Source organism: Chroicocephalus ridibundus, chromosome 9 (assembly GCF_963924245.1).
Source record: "Chroicocephalus ridibundus chromosome 9, bChrRid1.1, whole genome shotgun sequence".
In the NCBI taxonomy this organism is placed as follows: Eukaryota; Metazoa; Chordata; class Aves; order Charadriiformes; family Laridae; genus Chroicocephalus; species Chroicocephalus ridibundus.
This window is the reverse complement of record NC_086292.1, coordinates 8,651,028-8,670,943: the sequence shown is the minus strand read 5'-3', so window position 1 is coordinate 8,670,943 and position 19,916 is coordinate 8,651,028. Positions and strand designations below refer to the sequence as shown.

The following is a 19,916-nucleotide window of genomic DNA, read 5'->3' as shown; positions in this document are numbered from 1 at the left end:
CGAAAGAGTTCTTTGGATGGTTATGATTGCACAAGAAAGCTTATGAACTCATTATCTGTAGAGAGGACATTGGTTTTAACAACTCAGGTATATTTTCTTGTTGAAAATAAAAGGACTAAGTGCTAGCTTTGTATGTACAAACCCACTTGTAGAGATATCAGCTGCACCTACTTCTACTGCAGGACTTTGCTGTGTGTTTAGAGGAAGAAATCTTGAACTGGACTGTAACCAAAATTCCTGATTCTGTCAATGCTACTATGCAGCGCTAGGCAGAGCATTCAGTTTGCTCTGCTGTCATATGCTGCTTTGGATAACCAGCGTATTCAAGAGCATAAGTACCAAGGCAGATTTGATACTTTCATTTCTTACAGGTGATGAGAAGCTTTATTTGTATTTGTAAAATGCATTCAGGTACAAGACATTCTGAAAATGCAAAGCATAACAATGCAATTTACCTTGTAGGGTTCCCCAAAGAGGTTAAAACCTGAAGCAAAGAGATCTTCATCTTGCTGGACTTCCTGGTTTCTTCTCTCCCATTCTTTCCGCTTAAGTGCACTCCGGTCTTGCTCATAGTGACTGCAGAAGCAAAAGACAAAAAAAGACAACACATTATTTTCCCCATAATTTAGTTACATGTTCATTAGTATCAGTAAGAGCAAAAAACCATCAGAAACAATGCAACTGCTGAGGACAATTCTGAAAGAAAGAAGCAGCCACTGAATAATTTTCCCGAATGTAGATTTGGAATCATAATACTATACGAAACTGGCCAGTAGGACAGACAGTACACTTCTACAGTGAAAACAGACAAAATATTCTTTCCAAATTAAGGGAACATTATGCAGAAGAACAAGCTATATTTTGACGCATTTGTATGAACAGTCTGTAAAATACACGCGCACAGACACACAAACGCAGGCGTGTGTGCCCACAAAGAAAGTATCTGTGATGAGAAAGCAAATGCGAAGTCAAGGAAGCACAGCAACATCTTCAAATTCATTTAACTGTGTAACACCTGTCTCCATCCATCCCAATGCTCTAGTTCAGCCTCACGTGATTGAGACCACCTAATTCTGTCCCATGGACTTGTTAAAATTTATGTACAGCTTCACTGTGGGTGTCAGGCGGGTTTTAAAAAGTGGGTTTACAGCAGGCTCCCAGAAGGGACTTAATGATAGCTGATTCCTGTATCAGGTAATTCTACACACACACACAAACAGAAAAGGATCTAGCACCTCAGTGTAGCAATGGCGAATGGCACTTATCTGTATGTCAGCTTACTCTGTGCACCTGCCAGACCTAGATGACAAGCTGAGAGACCAGATTCACTTCTCCCCTGAATAGCACTGAAGTACTTTGGTCTCTTGGCTTTGCAGACTATCTCGTGCTCCTCTGAGGGAAAAGATATAATTAAAGCCCTGAAGGAGGGGGGAAAAAGAGGAAAGAAAAGAGGAAAGGAAAAGATGCATACTTCAACTTGCACTGACAGCCTCTCATGTGACAAGCATTAAGGGACACTTCTGTGCTTTCAGCCCGTATTTGATTTGTTATAAGGCTTTTGGCTCTGCTTTGTGTCAGTCAGTTAGCTACCAAATTCCAGACAACAATTTGAATAGCAGATTCAGTCTACACACTGATGTTATCTGTTGTAAGCAGTATTTTCCTGATAGATTCTGGACATGCATGCACACAGCCATGCACACCCCTATGTACGAATGCATACATACAAACGTACATACTATATATGTAACAAAACCCAGTTAATTCTCCTTTCTCTGGCGAGAACGAATTAAATCTCCATAGAGCTCCACTGCACTTGGAAGATAACCAAATATCTACAACTTTTGCCTTTTTAGCTCAGCATGATGTTGTATTGAAAGCTTCACACCGAGAGATATAATGAGGAATGAACTGCACAGTGATGAGGCTTTAACAGTGTATAAAGTCACTGATTTCTGAGTGAAACCACAATTACTAATTTGAAGCACCAGCTAATTAAAACCACAGCTATGTATTTAGCCTCTTGTTATACCTACTGCAGTTTATAATTACGAGGACCTCTTTATCTACTCAATTAAAGTTCTTATGATTCAGGCAGGTTGTGTTTGAACCTGCAAGCCCTGCAGAGAGCACAGGAAAGCATATGTCTGTTGCCTGATGACTCCGTGTATCCTTACACTCATATACTTGTTTTTGTATAGGGAAGAAAAGAAAAAAAGAAAGGCTAATGCCACAATGAGATCCCTAAATAAAAAATATGAAACAATAATTGGTTTAAGCAATTCAAGATCACTCAGGCTTGGACTGAATAAGGCTTGAGTACGGCTTGTAAACAGAATGCAAAGCCACCTACATAGGCTGAGCTGAATGATTTCCGTCCCCATTTTCTTTTACACGTTAGAAGGCTGAAAAGATGCCACATTTTATTTATTTATTTATAACACTTCCTGATGTAGTGACATCACTGGCACCAACATCAAGCTCCAGAATATTGTTATAATCATTCTTGGTACTTTGCAGAAGGTATAGTACTATTTGCTGGTTTCCTGAGGGAGACGGAAGGGAAACTGTTGTAAGCAACAGTCACTTTAATATACTATACGTGATCACATTGCTGACACAATACTGCGAACCACAAGCGATCTGTTCACTAAAAGGCCAAGAGGGGCACAAGTCTCCCTTCCTTTCATGTTCTAAATCAAGATTAAAATCCACAGGTATGGGAATAATCCAGCCCAGAAGCAGTAGGAACACGCTGTATTCACCCCCTTCACGGGAGATCTGTCCAGGGATTTTTTTGGCAGTCTGACCCATAGATTGTGTGACTCTTACAGCAAGATCAGATCACTATGAAGTCGTAAGCCCAGTCTCAATGTCAGCAGAGCAGACTTATAAGCAGGACTTATATCCTGCATGAGTTATCTTTGGTTATGGGAGCAGTCCTATCCCAGGCACTGCCAACATTCACTTCAGAAAGAATTATTCATGAAAGTTAGGGGTGCGGCTTCCCAATGGCAACCTTGGCCTGGAGTTTCAGGATGAAATCTTGGACCCGTTCAGATCAAACTGAATCTGGCTACTGAACACACAGATCACAGATTACAGCACAGAACAGATCTCACCCTTCATGTGAGGTTCCAGCACTATGTTATCTAAAAGCAGGCTCTGGTCTCAAGCATGCAAAGTATGTAGGGAACCAAGTGAGGCATTATGCCATATCCTATCTGAGAAAAAGCAGCAGAGGCTCTAAGGCTATTTAGATATGTTTTGTGACACATTACAAAACTACAAATTCAAAAATGATGAAAACAGCAGTAATTCAAAATGGCATGATGGCTTTCAAAAGATATTAACTTAAGCTAAGACAGTATTTACAATGTTAACAGCAAAAGGTTCAAAAACCAGCATTTTCCAGCACAGCATACTGAAGTCCTTCCCATTTAGCGTGTGTTTCTGAAAGGTACCTATTCCATGCACCCAAGGGGTGAGCACAAAGGCATATCTCATGTCTCAACAATATTTACAGGCTACCAAACTGTGAGCATCCATTTTACAACACAAGCAAAGCCTTAAGTGAACTGCTACCTCTGCATCAATCCAAATTTCTCTCTCATATATTCTCTTGTGAGAACAAAAAAAAATAATAATTAAAGGTTCATTTTGAACTTTCCACTCACACAGTCACATCACACCCTTAAGTGTACAAAGTATCTAGTCAAAAGGAAGTGGTTGCTCATCCTGTCAGGTCAATTACTTGGCTTATTTCTCTGCAAATGTACTTTTGCTATGGGAATACTTGACAGGGCGCTGATTGTGGCTACGGAAAGTCAAATATTATAAGATCATACATAGATTAGGATAACAACTTCTTTGGGTTCCTTGTAATCCAAAGAGGGATGCTGATTAGATCTTAAGGCTGCAGCGCACTGAGGACCTAACGGGATGCTCTCCAGAAACTCTTAATGCAGCCACAATGCAATCTCTGGGACTTATGTTTAATATTTAGCTTAACTAATGTTCTGTGAAATACAGATATGTGATCAGCGGTGAAGGTGTCAGTGAAAACTATAGTCACATACCACAAGGAACACCAGAGTTCATTCTGTCTCATTAGTATGAGAAATACTTCATGCCTCCTAAAGCCAGAGGAGCAGGAAATCACAAAAACAGATTTTTGCAAACATTTTAAAAAAAGAGATTTAGAAGAAAACAGCTGTGGGCCACGATACTCACTGTATCCAAGAGGGCGAGCTCCCTAGACGTAGCCATTACATGACGATGTAGTTTGAATACATGAGCTTTATTGTTTTGTTACCACTTATTAGATTAATAATTGAATTTGAAAGGGGAAATCTGTACATAAATCTGAGAAGATCAGGAATAGGCAAGCAGTAAGAATGCTACAGGAGCATGAGACCACTGACCTACAGATTACCGGCGTGCTTGATATGGCAGGAAGAATACTAACCATAACTGTATTATTGTTTTGGTATGCTTAATGTTGAGGCAGGCTGCAAATGCATTTTGAACAACAGCATTTGATACTTAAGCCTTTAAACTCAGACTAGCATACATCCATTTGTTATTCTTCTCAGCTACGGACACCCTAAGGGACGGCAGTGAGCTGATGCACTGTGACGGGCCAGGTGCTCAGCCTGTATGGATCCGCGGCGTGTCAGCGAGGCCCGTGGAGCTGCACCCTTCATACCTGCTGCAGCCCACGATGGCCACGGGGACAATCTGCATCAAGCAGAGAATGGAGAAGGTGGCTGAGGTAGGAGGAGGTTCTATTAAGGCAAAAAGGTAACAGGCACGCACGTAGGTTTTGGATTGGAAGCTAAAAATGCAGATCTAATTCTAAGAGATGGAAGTCTGACATGCACTGTCCATAGAAAGGAGAACTAGAAGGAGAAAAAAAAAAGGGGGGGGCACTGGAAAGGACGGTGCAGTCATCTGTGGTGAAAGTGAGAGGATATGGTACATAAAATCTGGAGGGAAAAGAAAAAACCTTCTAGGACAGACTGCAACAGAGCAAGAGGTTAGAGGGAAGAGTTAAAGGAAAGCTGAAGAAATAAGACCAAGAGCTAAAGGCTGAGACCAAGCATCCGGGGTTTATTTTAAAAGATGTGCTAACTAAAGCCACAGAAGTACTCTCCCAAAGTGCGGGAGACTAGGCAAGGTAGACAAGAGCCTGAAAGACAGGAGAAAGAGCAGAAGAAAGAAGTCAGACCAGACAAATTTGAAGGAGTAGTCACTGTGATATGAAGGAAAAGAAGAAGAGGGAAAAAAATGATCAAACACCTAACGTTGCAGGAGAATCATGAATGAGAACAGAACACTGCTCTGGTGATTCAGTCAAAACAACAAAAGCCCAATAGGGAAAGAATCAATAAAAAAGCTGGAGAAGAGAGGCTTTATAGTAGCGACAGTCTACATCCACAAGGATAAACGAACAACATTCAAGAAAAACAGCATTCACCCACAAGTTAGGGAAGAAGTAGTTGCTCTTCTCACTGACATGTCTGAATTCACAAAAATGCACACTATGATCAAATCAAATATCCCCCTCCGCTAATTCCACACCCCTTAAAATATCAGATATGCCTAAATGATGAAAGAAGTTCTCAAACTGAAGTGTTTGTCGTTTGTGGAAGTAAGAAATAAACACAAGCTTCTGAACTAAGACACAGTGGATATAAAATTATATAAATTTGCAATCTGAAAGGCCTTTCCCAATTTTATTTCTTCATAGCTCTGACTTTGGGACAGAATTGTTGCTCCGCCATAAGCATTCAGGAATCTGCTGAAGTAAACTCAGAAACTGGGCTTCCTTGAAAAATAACTCATATGCCTGCACAAGGTATTAAACATCCCAAATCAAAAACCACTCACAAACCACTCACATTTGTCTTACATGAAAAATCCAACTCGGGTCAATGAGAATATTGTATGTGAGTGAAAATGTAAGGCAAAAAGCATTTCACCTGATAATCAAACTAGGTAAAAGACTACTTCGAGCAAACACATTACAATGGGAATTCACCTCTACATAACTCCTGATTTATCTCACCGTAACTCCGTTGATTTCATGTCAGAGTACCACAACATTGTACAAAGGACGGAGAACAGGCTTCCTTGGTATATACAGGTTCTCCCAGTATACACGCTGGCATTTCAATACATTTATCCCAAATGAAAAAAAAAAAAAAAAAAAGCAGCCTCAGGTCTTAAATTTTATTGCGGGTCTTAAAACGTATTCAGTGAATGAGGAGCATTTCCAAACCTGATCTTTAAGCAGAAATATGGCCAACTCAACATATGTTCCCTGCTCATCTGAAGTCTTTGTTTCACTTAATGACAAACATCACAAGCAGTACCACACTTAAAATAGCAAAATTGCTCTTCCTCTGTTTATCACCATTGAACTTGCATCTTTGTCCTGGTAATCTTACTACTTGACAGAGGCCAATCAAGCCATGACAGAATAGCTTTACAACCTCTCACTATCTTTCATATTTAACTTTTACTTTAATGTTGTGTTCTTCCTCATAGCATGAATAGTTACTGAAAGTATCTAGCACAGAAAATATCTAACACTGCACTTCAAGATAAATGATTTATTTTAAAATATAGAATATTCTGTCTTTGATGTTCAACAGTTCTGTAGAGAAACACTTGAGATGGTCACTGGTTATCTATCCACATGAGCTAAATCTCTTAACAATTTGCATTAAAAACAATGCCATTCCTGTAGCACATTTGATAGAGAATACAGAAGATTAAAGCCTCCGAACAAAATAACACCCAAGAGACCCCTGGGCAATTTATGGAAATTTAAGCTAGAAGGCTAAGGGTTTGGCTTACATTTGTCACTTTCTTCATTCTTTTTAGTTATTCCCCCCCCCCCCCAAGTACCTAGAAAATGTTGTTTTCACTCAATTTTCTCCTTTTTTTGGTATTATGCAGCCCCAAACCTTTCCTTAACGTGAATTTGGAAAGAACGATTCTGGGGGAATGGATGACAGAGATAAGCTCCTGAATAGTAAGCGTACAAAGAATAGATGAGGTTTCAAAGGGGAGCATTTATTGTTTCCTGTATCATAGCACATTGTCTTTCAATATGATTAGTTATCAGTCTGAGTTATCAAAAACTGGGATGAAATAAAGCGCTTACGCAGTTATGCTTCATTGATGTCAGCTAGGGGAGCATGAAAATCTCCATGAAGTTGGGTAATTGATGTGTAAATCAGAGCTCAATCACTCTGTAATAGAAATGGTCCCACTGAAAGTATGGTTGTTGAACAGTATTGCAGAAGGGTGGGAAAGAAAGAGAGAAACAGAGTCAAGATAAGACTTATTTATTAAAAATTATAATAACTGGCAATTTACACAATTTTCTTTTCAAGAGAGAAGTGCTGTCAGATATATTAAATGCGAGCTGCAGACCACTATATTTGGATATCCTTATTCCGCAATAATTAACTGTTTCTGTTTTATTAAAATGCTTGGGGACACTGTTATGGATATTTAAAAAGCAAATTAAATGAACATGTTCATCCTTTGAAAGGCAACACGTGTAAATGACATCAGCGATTGTAATTTGGTTAACAATGTGTGTTCAAGGTATGTTTTGGAGTCCTATTACAGTCTTCTTGTCAGTTCAAATTTGCAGTATGAGAAACAAAAGCAAAACTGAAGGGAAAGGGGGGGGGGGAACTAAAGAGAAAAGTGCTTATAACCACAGCTCCAAAAGGACATTAAAAGACAAACAGTAATTAGAACATCAGTCACATAAAATAGCTTTCCAACATGTGGTATTTCTAAGAGTAAATATCTGATATGTAAATAAAAGAGCTAGTTAAGATAACATTATGGAGTTATTTTTGCTGTTGTTTTTTTTTCTTTTACTAAATGAATGCACATTAAGGCATTGATATCAACTTCCCAGAAACACCTGGAACCCAGTATTCTAGTTATGACACTAAACCGCTGATAGACTGTAGCAAACTTACATAAGTGTGAAATTTATGAGCACTTTTGGCATCAAGTGAATTACATTCAGGACAGAGGAGCTGGATTAGGAAGCTTTACTAGATAGGTAATGTGCTGTGACTGTAAGGGGACCCTGATTACTACAGAGGTGTTCAACAGGGAAGGAGGTTCAACCTAAATTCTGAATTTCATCACCCTCATGAGTTTAACAGGATACGACGGTTTCTTCCTTTTAAGTTTTGGGGTGGGTTTTTTGTTTTGTTTTGTTTTTTTTGTTGTTGGGGTTTTTTTTATTTTGTTTTGTTGGTTTTAGGTTTTTGGTTTTTTTTTTAATTCTGTTGATCTCTCCTGGGATTTGAAGTTTCTTCGAAATTCAGTGATGGGAATTAAGCCATTAAGTCTTCGCCAAAGTATATACTATAATTCAACCATATTTCGCAGTATATCTCCTAATGGCTTCCTAGCTGCCATCATACTTCACATGCCCACCAGCACCAGCATTCTATGTATTAATGGGTTACAGATGAATATAGTTGTGTTTAGTTGCATGCTGTGCCTTTTTCTTTATACACATCAGTAGCAAACACGATGTAGTACTGCTACGAAGTGTGTATTTGTATATGTATTACTTCCAAGGTATAACACTAATTTGATGCAATTAAAGATCTTCTGACAATGCTTGTTACAGTCCGTTTTTCACACACCTGGATACCTCAAATTATGAAAAATTTCTTGAAAATGTTCAAGTTTCTTTTTGTACACGTACCAATTTCAAGTATTAAAATGTATTTTAGTATATGGAAACACAAAATCTTTATTTACTTAATATGTACAGATTGCATTCTTACATCTGAGCTGAAAACCATTTTGGAACTCTACTTTTGTCTTTGCCTTTTTTCATATTTATAATTAATTTTTTTTCCTTAATACTGCTACTCAAAACTTTCCTGGGCACCTCCTTAAAAATGGAATCCACACATTTGTATTTTCTTGAAATACTGGCAATGATATGCAATAGACAGCTAACAGAAATAAATCTAGCCTTTTAAAAGAGTTACAAAACAATCATTGATTAACACAGCCTTTTGGAGTCAGATGAATCAGCAGACTCAACTGCTTGAGTATTTTATCACAGAAGTGCTTCCGTGCTACTCCTACAGCTCTAATAAATGCATTCATTTACTAACAGGCATCTCTACTCCCTTGAGCGTTTTCACATGCCGTGTAGCTCTTTAACCACATGTTCTTAAACCTAACGTGTGCTGAGGAATACCACCACAGGAAAATTAAGAATTCAGTAGGATGACTATTTCATTCATCACTTCCAGATTGAAGAAGTGCACGCAGGTCGCTGTGTGCAGTGCGCACATACAGACTGAGTCAGAGATATCCCAACGCACAAAAAAATAGTACCGTAAACCTAATATAATTTAAATTATTGCTATTTAGGACACTTTTTGGCCAGAGAAATTATCTTCTAAGTAAATTATTCTTCTCTCAGTTTAAACCCTGTGTAATTGTCTCCATTTGTTGTAGTAATATCTACTGGAAAGGAGAGAGATAAATACAAGGTGCTCTCGTTTCAAATTCAAGTGAATATGCATCCCCTTTTCAGTATTGTTGTAAAATATATTGCCCATCTTGGGCACTAGCAAATTGCAGGAAATGCAATGACTTTGTAGCTTCATGAGACTTAATGGTCATCAGCTTGGAAAGAACCTAGAACATTTCAAATTCCAAATGTTAAGCCACCTTCCACTAGACCTTAAAAAGCCTAACAACAACAAGGTTCCTGTTACACACAGCTTAAGAAAGAATAACAACATTTTGTACTTATTTTTCCTGAATAGATTCAGAGTCAGCAGGTCAATGGATTACCATCATTGGCTTCTAGTGAGGAAGATAATCTATAACAAATACTGCTCATGTCTTCAGCAAACATAATGTTTATTCCTCATTTATAAACAAAGTATAAAGTATGACAAAATAATTTAACAAAAGCAGCACAAAGTTCATCAGTATTGCTGAGGTTTACATCCTCTTTAAAGGCATAGTTCATCTTCAACTGATGCTACTGGCAATTTTCCCAGTGAATCCAATGAGGGTTGGGGATGGGACCTAGCCAGTTAATAATGACAAAAAAGCCAGGTCTCATAATACAGCCAGCTCCAAGCAGCAGCAACTTATTGGTATAAACTAGCTTTTCTGTTACATTCCTCACGCTAACAGAAAATTTTTTCATCCACTGCCAAGAGTTTAAAGAGTTTTAAGTACAGACCAGCACATGCCAGAGCTACAGAGCTTCTATGGTCATTGTTTACAACAGATATTGACTGCACAGATTCCCTCGTTCACAAATGGAAATTAATTGAAATTTAGTAATTTCTTTAAAAAAAAAATAATCAAGTGAGATACCAAATAAGCTTCCCAATGTACCCCACAGGCCATTAACACTTCAAGCTAAAGCTCAATTCTCTTTTTTTTTTTTTAGTGATGTTATAGATCGTAGACATGACGTTTCAACCAACTGACTGGGGAATAATCAAATTTGCCTCTATCCCACAGTAAGTACTGACACCCAAACACATACACCAGCCAGCAGATCACAGACCTCGTCACTGAGTAAAATTCAAGCAAATGTACCATGTTCCCTTAAAAAACAACACCGTTAAATTTAACTCAACATGGGAATGCTGTGCTATTAGGAATACGGCATGTAGGTGTTGCTGACATGAGTTTGAAGTGTGCCCTGGGATTTGAAAGCTAAAAATGAGCACTTAAAAAAAAAAAAAAGTAAATAATTTCACTTCTTCAGACAGAGCAAAATCATGACACAATCTTACTCAGACTGGCCAAAACTACAACCTCATGTCTGAAATTATTTGACTTTTTAAGGAGAGTGTGATGCAAATGATTATCCCAGTACCACAGTTTTCAGAGCCAAACAGAAATTATATGTTTACCTGATTATGTTTTGAATGTGCTTGAAATCTCGCATGTATAACTGACTTTATGAATGACAGAAATACCACAATGAAGCAAACACAGCCATTTAAGGCCAAATTCCCAGAAGAAAGTAAGACCAAAGCTCCATTTAACCCATTCTGCCTCTGACAACAGCCAACAGTAAAAGCCCCTAGGAACAGAGCAAAGTGCTCCCCAAAACATTGACACTGCCTGGAGAAATTTTTGGCACATTAGGCTATGTATGAAGTACAAAGGACCTGGTATCTTTGTATTTAACATCTCTAGAAGACTTTTCTCCAAAGAATACTCTCAAACAGAATACTCTGTGGCAAGGAGTTTCACAACTTACCTGAAAATTACCACCTTATCTCAGACTAGGTTTACGACTCATATAGGTCTGAAAACCTGATTGATTTAAGAAGATTGATTGTACTTTATTGAATATGCGAGAAGAGAATTCACATGCATTTTTGGGGGGCACCTACACTTATTACAGGCAAACAGATAGGAAGCTCCTGTGCTCTTCAGTCTCTGGAGAGTCTCAGGCACACATCCCACAGCACTAACTATACCATGCATTTTCAAGACCAAACATATGGATTACTGCATCCTGAATAATAGTTATTTACACTCCAAACCCTTTCTATTTGGGTCCCCCTTCTGCTGTCAATAAGCAAATGAATATCACTTATTTTCATAACACGAACACAATCTGTTATTTAATAAAAGTGCATCCTTTTTAAATTCCCTACCATCAACCATTTGTCTAATAGAAATGTTATACTACGTAACATGCAAATATTAAAATGCAATGTAAGTTGAGTCATATGCATTGGAGAATGGCCAACTCCAGCGCATTTCAGTATTTAACAATAGTCTACTGTAAAAATATGTAAACTAGCTTCCATCCTGCTTTAATACTCAACATGAGAAGAAAGTGTATGCAATTCTGTTTAAATATTAAACATTACATTTCTTCTTTTGATTATTAAAGTATTATTAAAGCTAAATGAAAATGCGTTTGCCATCTCCTTCCTCTGAAGCCTTATAGGTCACTGTTACCACTAATATTTTGGCCCTGTAGCTGGCTTCTCCTCAAAGCTCTTTACGAATCACAGCAAGTCATGCTTGATTACACCTCTGGGAAGGAGCAACTACTGTCAAGCAAAACAACTGAGGGAACAAAAGTTTAAGCGAGTTGATGATGGTCATGCAAGAAGTAAGAGATGACTGTGGGAGGAAAACTGAGGAGTTCCAACTCTCAGACACTAAACTTCACCATAAGACCAGCTGTAACTTGCAACCATTCATCCACCACTAAACACTGGGATGATAACCATCACGTGGAAATTTAAGACTAGCTAACAATACCATACAGCAAGAAGGAATTATCTTTATGTGCGTTTCCAGAACACTGGGTCATACACCACGAGACAAGTTTGCTCCTGCTGAATGTCACTGGAAGAGGTCAGCAAGGATGTTCTTATTACATTTGCTGGAAGGATGGAGTGTATCAAATGATTTAATTTTGTGTAGTGCCCCACTTACTTTGACAAACTGATACTGCACAGGGCATAATGTCATTAGGTGATTAAAGTACAAGAGCACTCAGCTTCCCACCTCCTTTCATACCAAGGGCCCGCAAGTGCTACTGTAGCAGCCTCGGAATTGGGAAAATTCGTAGCTGTGGAGGCAATACAGGCCCAGTAACATAAAACACCAACCCCCTCCTCTCACCAGGAACTCCCAGCCTGGCAGTGTCCAGAAATAAGCTTCATAGTCCCCCTGAGAGAGCCCGTCTTCCCCTCAGCCTCTCAAAGCACTTTCAGCACTGGCAACAGCCCAAAACCGCATGTGACCTTCAAGCATCATGTCCGTGGTCCTCTGACCCCAACAGCAAACGGACTCCGAGTTAAGCTGTATTGACAGTAAAGCGACATGATACAATCATGAAAGTATGATGTACTTCCACTTTTCATCTGGTATTGCCTTTGAAAAGAACTAACGTTGAGCTCTCCTCATTATGCCAAATGTATTAAAACCTCAGTACCCACGGTAGGAAATGCGTGTTTTGTCACACACGCTCTTTAATGTGACAGAAATACAAATTTATGTTTTCTTTCATACAAATACCTAATGGGGTTTGAATAAAATAAAATAAAATCTGCACATTGCCATGTGGAAATTAATTTTAAAGAACTGTTTATCAATTTAATTCCACTGATAGTAACAGACAGATTTATGAGGCAATTAACTAAATATTTGTTTTTTCACATTTCAATTCATTATAGTAAATTAACAATTTTCCACTTGAAAGTCTTGCATTGCTACACTGAAAGCTTAAAAAAAAAAGTGCATATTACTGTCAGTCTAGGAAGGATTCTCTGATTTTTACACTGTGGATTATTCTCCTCACATTAACTTAACACACTGTATGTAATTCAAACCCCCCCACATTTCTGTATTACCCCAGAACCTGTCATTCTTTAAATGCCAGTTTCAAGCAACCAGACATAAATAAAGAATAATTACAGCTCTAAAGCCAATGTAACATCTGTTCAAGCAAACAATCCTACAGAATGGATTTTATAACCACATAACACCCACCTATGGGTAAGACAACCCCGAGAGACAAAACCAAGGGCCTTGACGGATCCCGCCTGGCCGCCTGCCCTAAAAGAGCTGATGGAAGGGGCAAAAAGAACCAAGCCTAACATTAAGTTAAACACCAAGTAAGAAGTTCCCACAAGAAGGGTCAAAGTTTACTCTAAGGCAGCTCATCTCCATGGCCAGCACAGTCCAGACCCTCAGAGAAGGCAGCTCCGTCGAGGCTGGCTCCCTGTGCACCGCGAGTCCCGGGATCGGTGGGCCATGGCCAAACGCGGCTTTTCAGCGTGTCAGCCGGGAGTGCGCAGTGCTCGCACGAACAGCCTCTACAGCAATTTGCATATCATTAGCTGTGAGGCCTGTGACTGCACATGCATAGCCACATTTCACATCTACCTGTACTTATTTTGATGATTTAAACATTTTAATTAATGATTTCAGCTTCCAAGAGGTCATCTGTGGCCGTGTGGATCTCTTCACCATTGCGGGCCAGGTATTAAACACATTAAGCGGCAGTCAGAAGACAGAACTACAGCTTTATGTTCTTTTAACTGGTATTGTACCAAATTAATATCAGGAGGAATATACTCTATAAATATAAAAGCATCTGCTTATACGACTGCTTAGATTCTTTTCTCCTCCATGTCTGTGTTTCACTACCTGAACAGAAATTGTCTTGGTCCCTCCATACCTCAGCCTGCCCTTACAGAGAGCAGGTCTATCAACACTTACTGATCTCATGGGTTTCTGCCAAGTCAACTCGTCAAGGATGAACCCTCCTGAGGAAACTGTACCAATTACATTCCTCAGTTCTGCACAGATTCCAGCTAAGTATTTCTTTGAATAAAATACAGTTTGCCCACTTTTTAAAAATCATCCTGTTAATTCACTGGATTACAGCACAATCACATCAGAGCATTAGTCTAAGCAGGATTTCGTAGCCCAATCTGATCTAGAAGATTTAACATTTTACAGGCCTCCATCTCATAATGCTGACAGAAATCATCAGGCAAAGGGAGAAGATGGGCCTGCCCGTCACACCGAATGATGAGAACCTGTCATTCATCAGATAAATCACTTTTTTCCCTTGTTAATATTTAGAAATTTGGTAACAACAGGGAAGAAAGGCTCTTCTGCCAGCTCTTAATTCAGAACAACGTGCAAACACTAGTTAAGCAGTTAACTGCCATTAGCAACGTGCATTCCGAATTGAGAAACTGAGGCATGGAGAGATTAAAGGTCTTGCTCATGGCCACAGGATGAACCAGTGGCAGCAGCACGGGTGGAACTACTTCCCATTGCCCGTGTCTTAGTCCTGTTACCTACAAGTCAATTAACGTGCCTTTTTAATGCTAAGGAGCTACTATTACAGCATCTCTATTTGCACTACCTACCAGAAAATACACACCCCACCTATCATGTTGCAAGGGCTAAAACCTAAACTGAAGTGTTTGTCCCTTTTTAGTTGTAATACCACCACAGCCACCACCACCAAAGACTTCAATTTTAGTACTCAGGAAGCTAATAATTAACAAATTAATAATATACTAACAAATTTTAAAGTACTCCAACTGGCTGATAAAGAGGCATTAATTCTCGATAAATGCTCCATACAGTATTTATAAAGTTCTTAAACACTGCACAGTATGCCATCCTATCAATCTACCAGGTTAAAACAGATTAAATATAAGCACAATATTTGAGCATCGCTAAAAATGCAGAGAGAAAATTGGTACTGCTCTTTATCCTTTTTTTTTAAAAAAAAACAAAACAAAACCCAAAACAACTAGTAAAAAAATATTCAGTAAATCAGTGACCTCAGTACAGGACATTTTCTGGAGACTAACGATGGGCTGGGATAGATGGCCCTCACTTGTACTTTAGGTTGTCAACTCCTCCCATCCGATCATTAATTCCCCAGGAAATGCCTTTTGCTTCAATAGCTTTTGCTTAAATAGATCACCAGTGAGAGGGGAAAAAAAAACCAACCCATGCCAGTAGAAATGAACTGGTGTAGAGCCTCTGACTTGTATCTGCCATAATTTGCACATAAGGACTTTACAGGTGACTTGCAAAGACCTTTTAAATTGTATTTCTGACTCCTCCTTTTCTTCCCCGTAGCATGATAATAAAGGCAGCCAGTGGGCAAAATTTGTGATAATCCCTATAAGCTTGCAGAGAATGTTTGGAAAGGTTCTTTAAGATGCTTTCCACGAGCTCTCATACATTAAAAAGTGCAGGATACTGAGCCTTAATTAAGAGCTTCTTTTTAACAGTGTGAATTTCTGATACATGAAACAGCATTAGGCTCCTGTTTTATCTTGAGGGGAAGGGAAAGACGGGAGAGAAGGAGAAAACAGGCTTTCAACCCCTACTTAAATAGCAAAAAATCCCTAAAAGAGCATATGACCAACTCCCTATTTTGTTTGCAAGACACGTTTAATATCAGGATGCTGCGGAGAGGCCCTGCCATCACTCAAGTTTCATTATCATTACAAAATATAGCAGAATGCCTTCACTCAGAAGTTTATTATCATAAATAATTAAAACAAAACTATCCTTATGGTATGAAATAAATGAACAAAGTACATTATAGCATGCATTTGTTCTGGGTTTTATAGCTGTTAGCTGGCTCCCTACATCAGAAAATTCTGGAATTTGCAATCACTCTCCTGATCATTAGTCTGAATTGGGAAAATTTTACTGCAGCTGGCTCAAAAGACTTGTTTTGTTAAAAACGGGATCAGAAGTGCTCTTTACTAGTTGCATATGCAACATAAATTTTTGTGATAAATCAGAGTATATGATACGCAAAATGTTAAAGGAAAATCAAAGCATAGGATTGATTTCCGAGGAAAAAAAAGAAAAAGGAGAGAAAGAAATTCTAGCTCTAAAATTAAAAAGATCATCTGATTTCTAATTACAAAAACGTGCTAAGGTACAGATGAACCGATTAAATCTCCGCAATACTCACGCTAACAGTATATTGTTCTCATAAGCTTGAAAGTGCTGGGCACACTCATGTTCTTTGAAGTTTTGCTTTGTTCCTTTGACTTATTTTATGCAGGTCAAAGATCACCATCACTGCACATATCTGTCACTGAAGGATAATAATGCTACAACTCAGTTTGGAAGCAGGCTGGGCTGGCATGTTAAACTAGCAACAGACACATCAATCTTACTATTCCTGAAGACTGTGCAGTTCAGCGCCGGGAGGTTCAAACTCAGAACTAATGATAGTTACTAGTTTCTGCATCTTGATGCACCAGGTTAGGTCTCTCTTCTTTTGAGCAGCCTGTCCCTATGGACAAGCAAAACATGCCAAGAAAGCAAATTATCCTGCTAATCCAGCAAACACTGACAGAACCCTACTGGAGAGCAGCAGGATTGTAGGGAAGCATGCAGAGACCTATGGCAGCAAAAAAGGGCTTTCCAGGGAAAAGACTAGGAAAACAGAACAGTCGTCAGCAGTTGGGTAATAATCATAATTTGTGAGAACTGGAAATACTATTATTATTTGTGCAGTAGCATAGAATGTGAGATATTGGAGCATACCTATTGTCAGCTAAGTAACTGATAAGCACTAACTAACAGGCGGGCCAGAACATAATCCCTCACTCATCAACTAGAAGTAAGTTTTCTTATACATTACTTGACCATGATAAACTGGTCATAAGAAACCAGTGTCCAATATGAACACTTAAGGCACCTACCTGCCAGTCCTTGGTGTAGAGCGAGTCCAATTAAACAAACCCATGGGTGTATGGTACCTGACAAAATTCCAGTCTCTGTTTTACACTTAAAAATAAATTAAATGAGCGTATGCCTGTAACAAAAAGCAGCCATATTCCTGCCTCAAAATGAAACTCATCTGCCATGCCAAACAATTTTATACATTAAGACGATGGAATTTCTTAGTGCCAAAAGCAAGGGGAGGACAGGTGATGTTTACATTTAGCGTTCAAACCTTCACTTGTCAACACAAGGCTCTGGTGTTGAACATCAAAGAGGACATCTTTGCTGAGGGTTTTTTTTGTTAAATTGAGACAGATTTCAGAGCAGGTATGTATGTGTAGATGCGTTTACACTGCACCAGTTTCTTAAATGCCCCCAGCTTATATTTCCCACCACCTGGGCCACCAGAGGGGGAAATTTAAAAGAAACATATCATGTAAAAATCATACATGTAAGTACTTGAGAAACCCAGGAGGCGAATAGGTATCTTTTGTGTTGAAACTGTTGCAGCATTTTAAAGCACAGAGTAGAAAAGTGGCTCACGGATGAAGCAATGATTTTAATGGGCTACAATTTTCTCATACAACATGGAAATTGAAATTGCAAAAAAGGCAAAAATATATTTGTTTCTAGTTCCATTGGGTCATCTCCTCCAGGCACCTAAGGGCAAGTACCACATTCCAGCGTGCAGTTTCTGTTCTTTCCATCCCAAGCACAGCTCAACGGTTGTTGGGATTAATTTTTCCTCTTTGTGCACCAGAACCAAATCCCTTCAAAAATGAAGTGGAAGCTCTCTGCTGACCTCAGCCAACACTAAATCAGGCCCTAATGCATTCGAATGTTGGCTTTACTTTGCAAACAGACAGACAGTATTTATCAAAATCACAGCAAAATACATAATGTAACACACAAGCGTCAATTATTTTTAAACATACACACACACATATAGCACCTTCTTTACATGGATATTTCCACTGAATCATTTTTAAGAAGGGGGGGAATCTCTTCAACCTCAAAGCACCCATGTACTACTATTCCCTTGGGAAACTCTGCTCAGAGAAGTACTCTAGGGAACCAACTACAGCTGTGTTACAATAAAGAAACCACACATGGTTTCATACTTAGAAGAAAAAAAGAATTTGCACTTAAAATGCAGAGCTGGTGAGAGAGAAAAATATTATTAATATACGTAGGATTTTTTTTTAATGGGAAACGCTGAACAGAGCCATCATCAGCTACTCTGTAATCACAGCACATAACAGCTCAACATCGTTACTGAAGCTGAACAAACCAAAAAAAAAAAAAAATTAAAAAACTGAGAAATAACACTGAATTTCTTAAAGCCAGTCTGATGCCCAGTAATACAGTTGACCTCAGAATCAAACAAGCTGCTGGTCTGTTAGGGCGCAAGATGAAATGCCCTACAGGAGTTTAAATTCCAATCCCAGCTCAGGAGTTTCTCTTAATATCAAAGTAGCTTCTTAGGAGAGCAAATGAAGTACATTACCTCTGGTAATAGTAACCATTTACTCCTTGAAAAGCCTTGAGAGAGTGCTCACACAGGGTAGCCTATGTTTTATTAAATCCTTTTGCATACTTTTATTTTCAGGTCATATAACCTGAAGGACAAAGGACTCGCTTAAACTTTTTAAAGCATTCTGATTTTATCAAGGATTAGTTGTTCTGATTCTTCAATAATTCAGGCTTCATCCTAACAATGTACCGTGTTTAAATGTGAGCAGCATTAAAGCAGAACATATTTACAACATATTTCTATTGAATCCCAAATGCTCAGCACAAACAAACCACTGGCAATAAAATCACTGTGAAGACCTCACTAAGATCTTCAATTATTCACATTTGTTGTTTAGACTAAATAGAGTCTCAATGTGATAAAAACTTATTTAATTGTACAGCATGAGGATATAGTCACATCTGCCTATAGGTAGTTATTTTCCTATTTAGAAAATGAGAAATGAAAGAGGGAGACAGACGTTCCCTCTTACATCATTTTAGAGTTATATCAAATCATAAATTATGGTTGCCTTGTGCCCTAAAGTTGAACAGAAAAGCCATTATTAATAGGTCAGCTAAGCTGCGCATACAGATGCCTTGTTTTGCAGAAGCAGATCAGTGGTCCATTACATATATTTAAAATAACAAATAATATTTATATTATTTAAAATAATTCTTAAAATAATTAAAATCATGCAATCATCAAGGTGCTTCTATTGGGAACCTCTCGTGGTCATTTTAATGCTTATTTTGGTATTATACAAGGCAAATATTGAAACTTTACCCCAGATATTGGGTAGAATCAGAGGTCATGAGACCTAACCCACAGAGGTCAACACTGGGACACGTTGGGAAATACGTATGACAGAGGGACCAAGAATGCAAAGCAACTACAGGTTTAGTTTGAATTTCTGCTAATGACTGAAAAGACAGGGCTTTTCAGAAAAGCGACGCTTGACACCGAGACATGAATTTCCCTCCATTTGCCAGATGAAACACACTGCTTTGTTTTTCTTCTTCATCATGATGTACCTCTCACTCTTCTCAATAGGAATGAACAATTCCTGATACCAAACTGCTCAATCAAACAAAAGTGAGCC

The 19,916-nt window shown here is 38.6% G+C and overlaps 1 protein-coding gene across 4 annotated transcripts in view; it reads right to left on the bottom strand.

The window, feature by feature from the left end:
- The window catches only part of AFF2 (ALF transcription elongation factor 2), a 416,447-nt gene that overhangs the window by 259,131 nt on the left and 137,400 nt on the right, over window positions 1–19,916 (bottom strand). For all 4 annotated transcript variants that reach the window (XM_063345683.1, XM_063345680.1, XM_063345681.1 and 1 more), the window contains exon 2: window positions 456–576. In XM_063345683.1, the coding sequence (XP_063201753.1) occupies window positions 456–576 (121 nt within the window). The remainder of the gene's footprint in view (window positions 1–455; window positions 577–19,916) is intronic.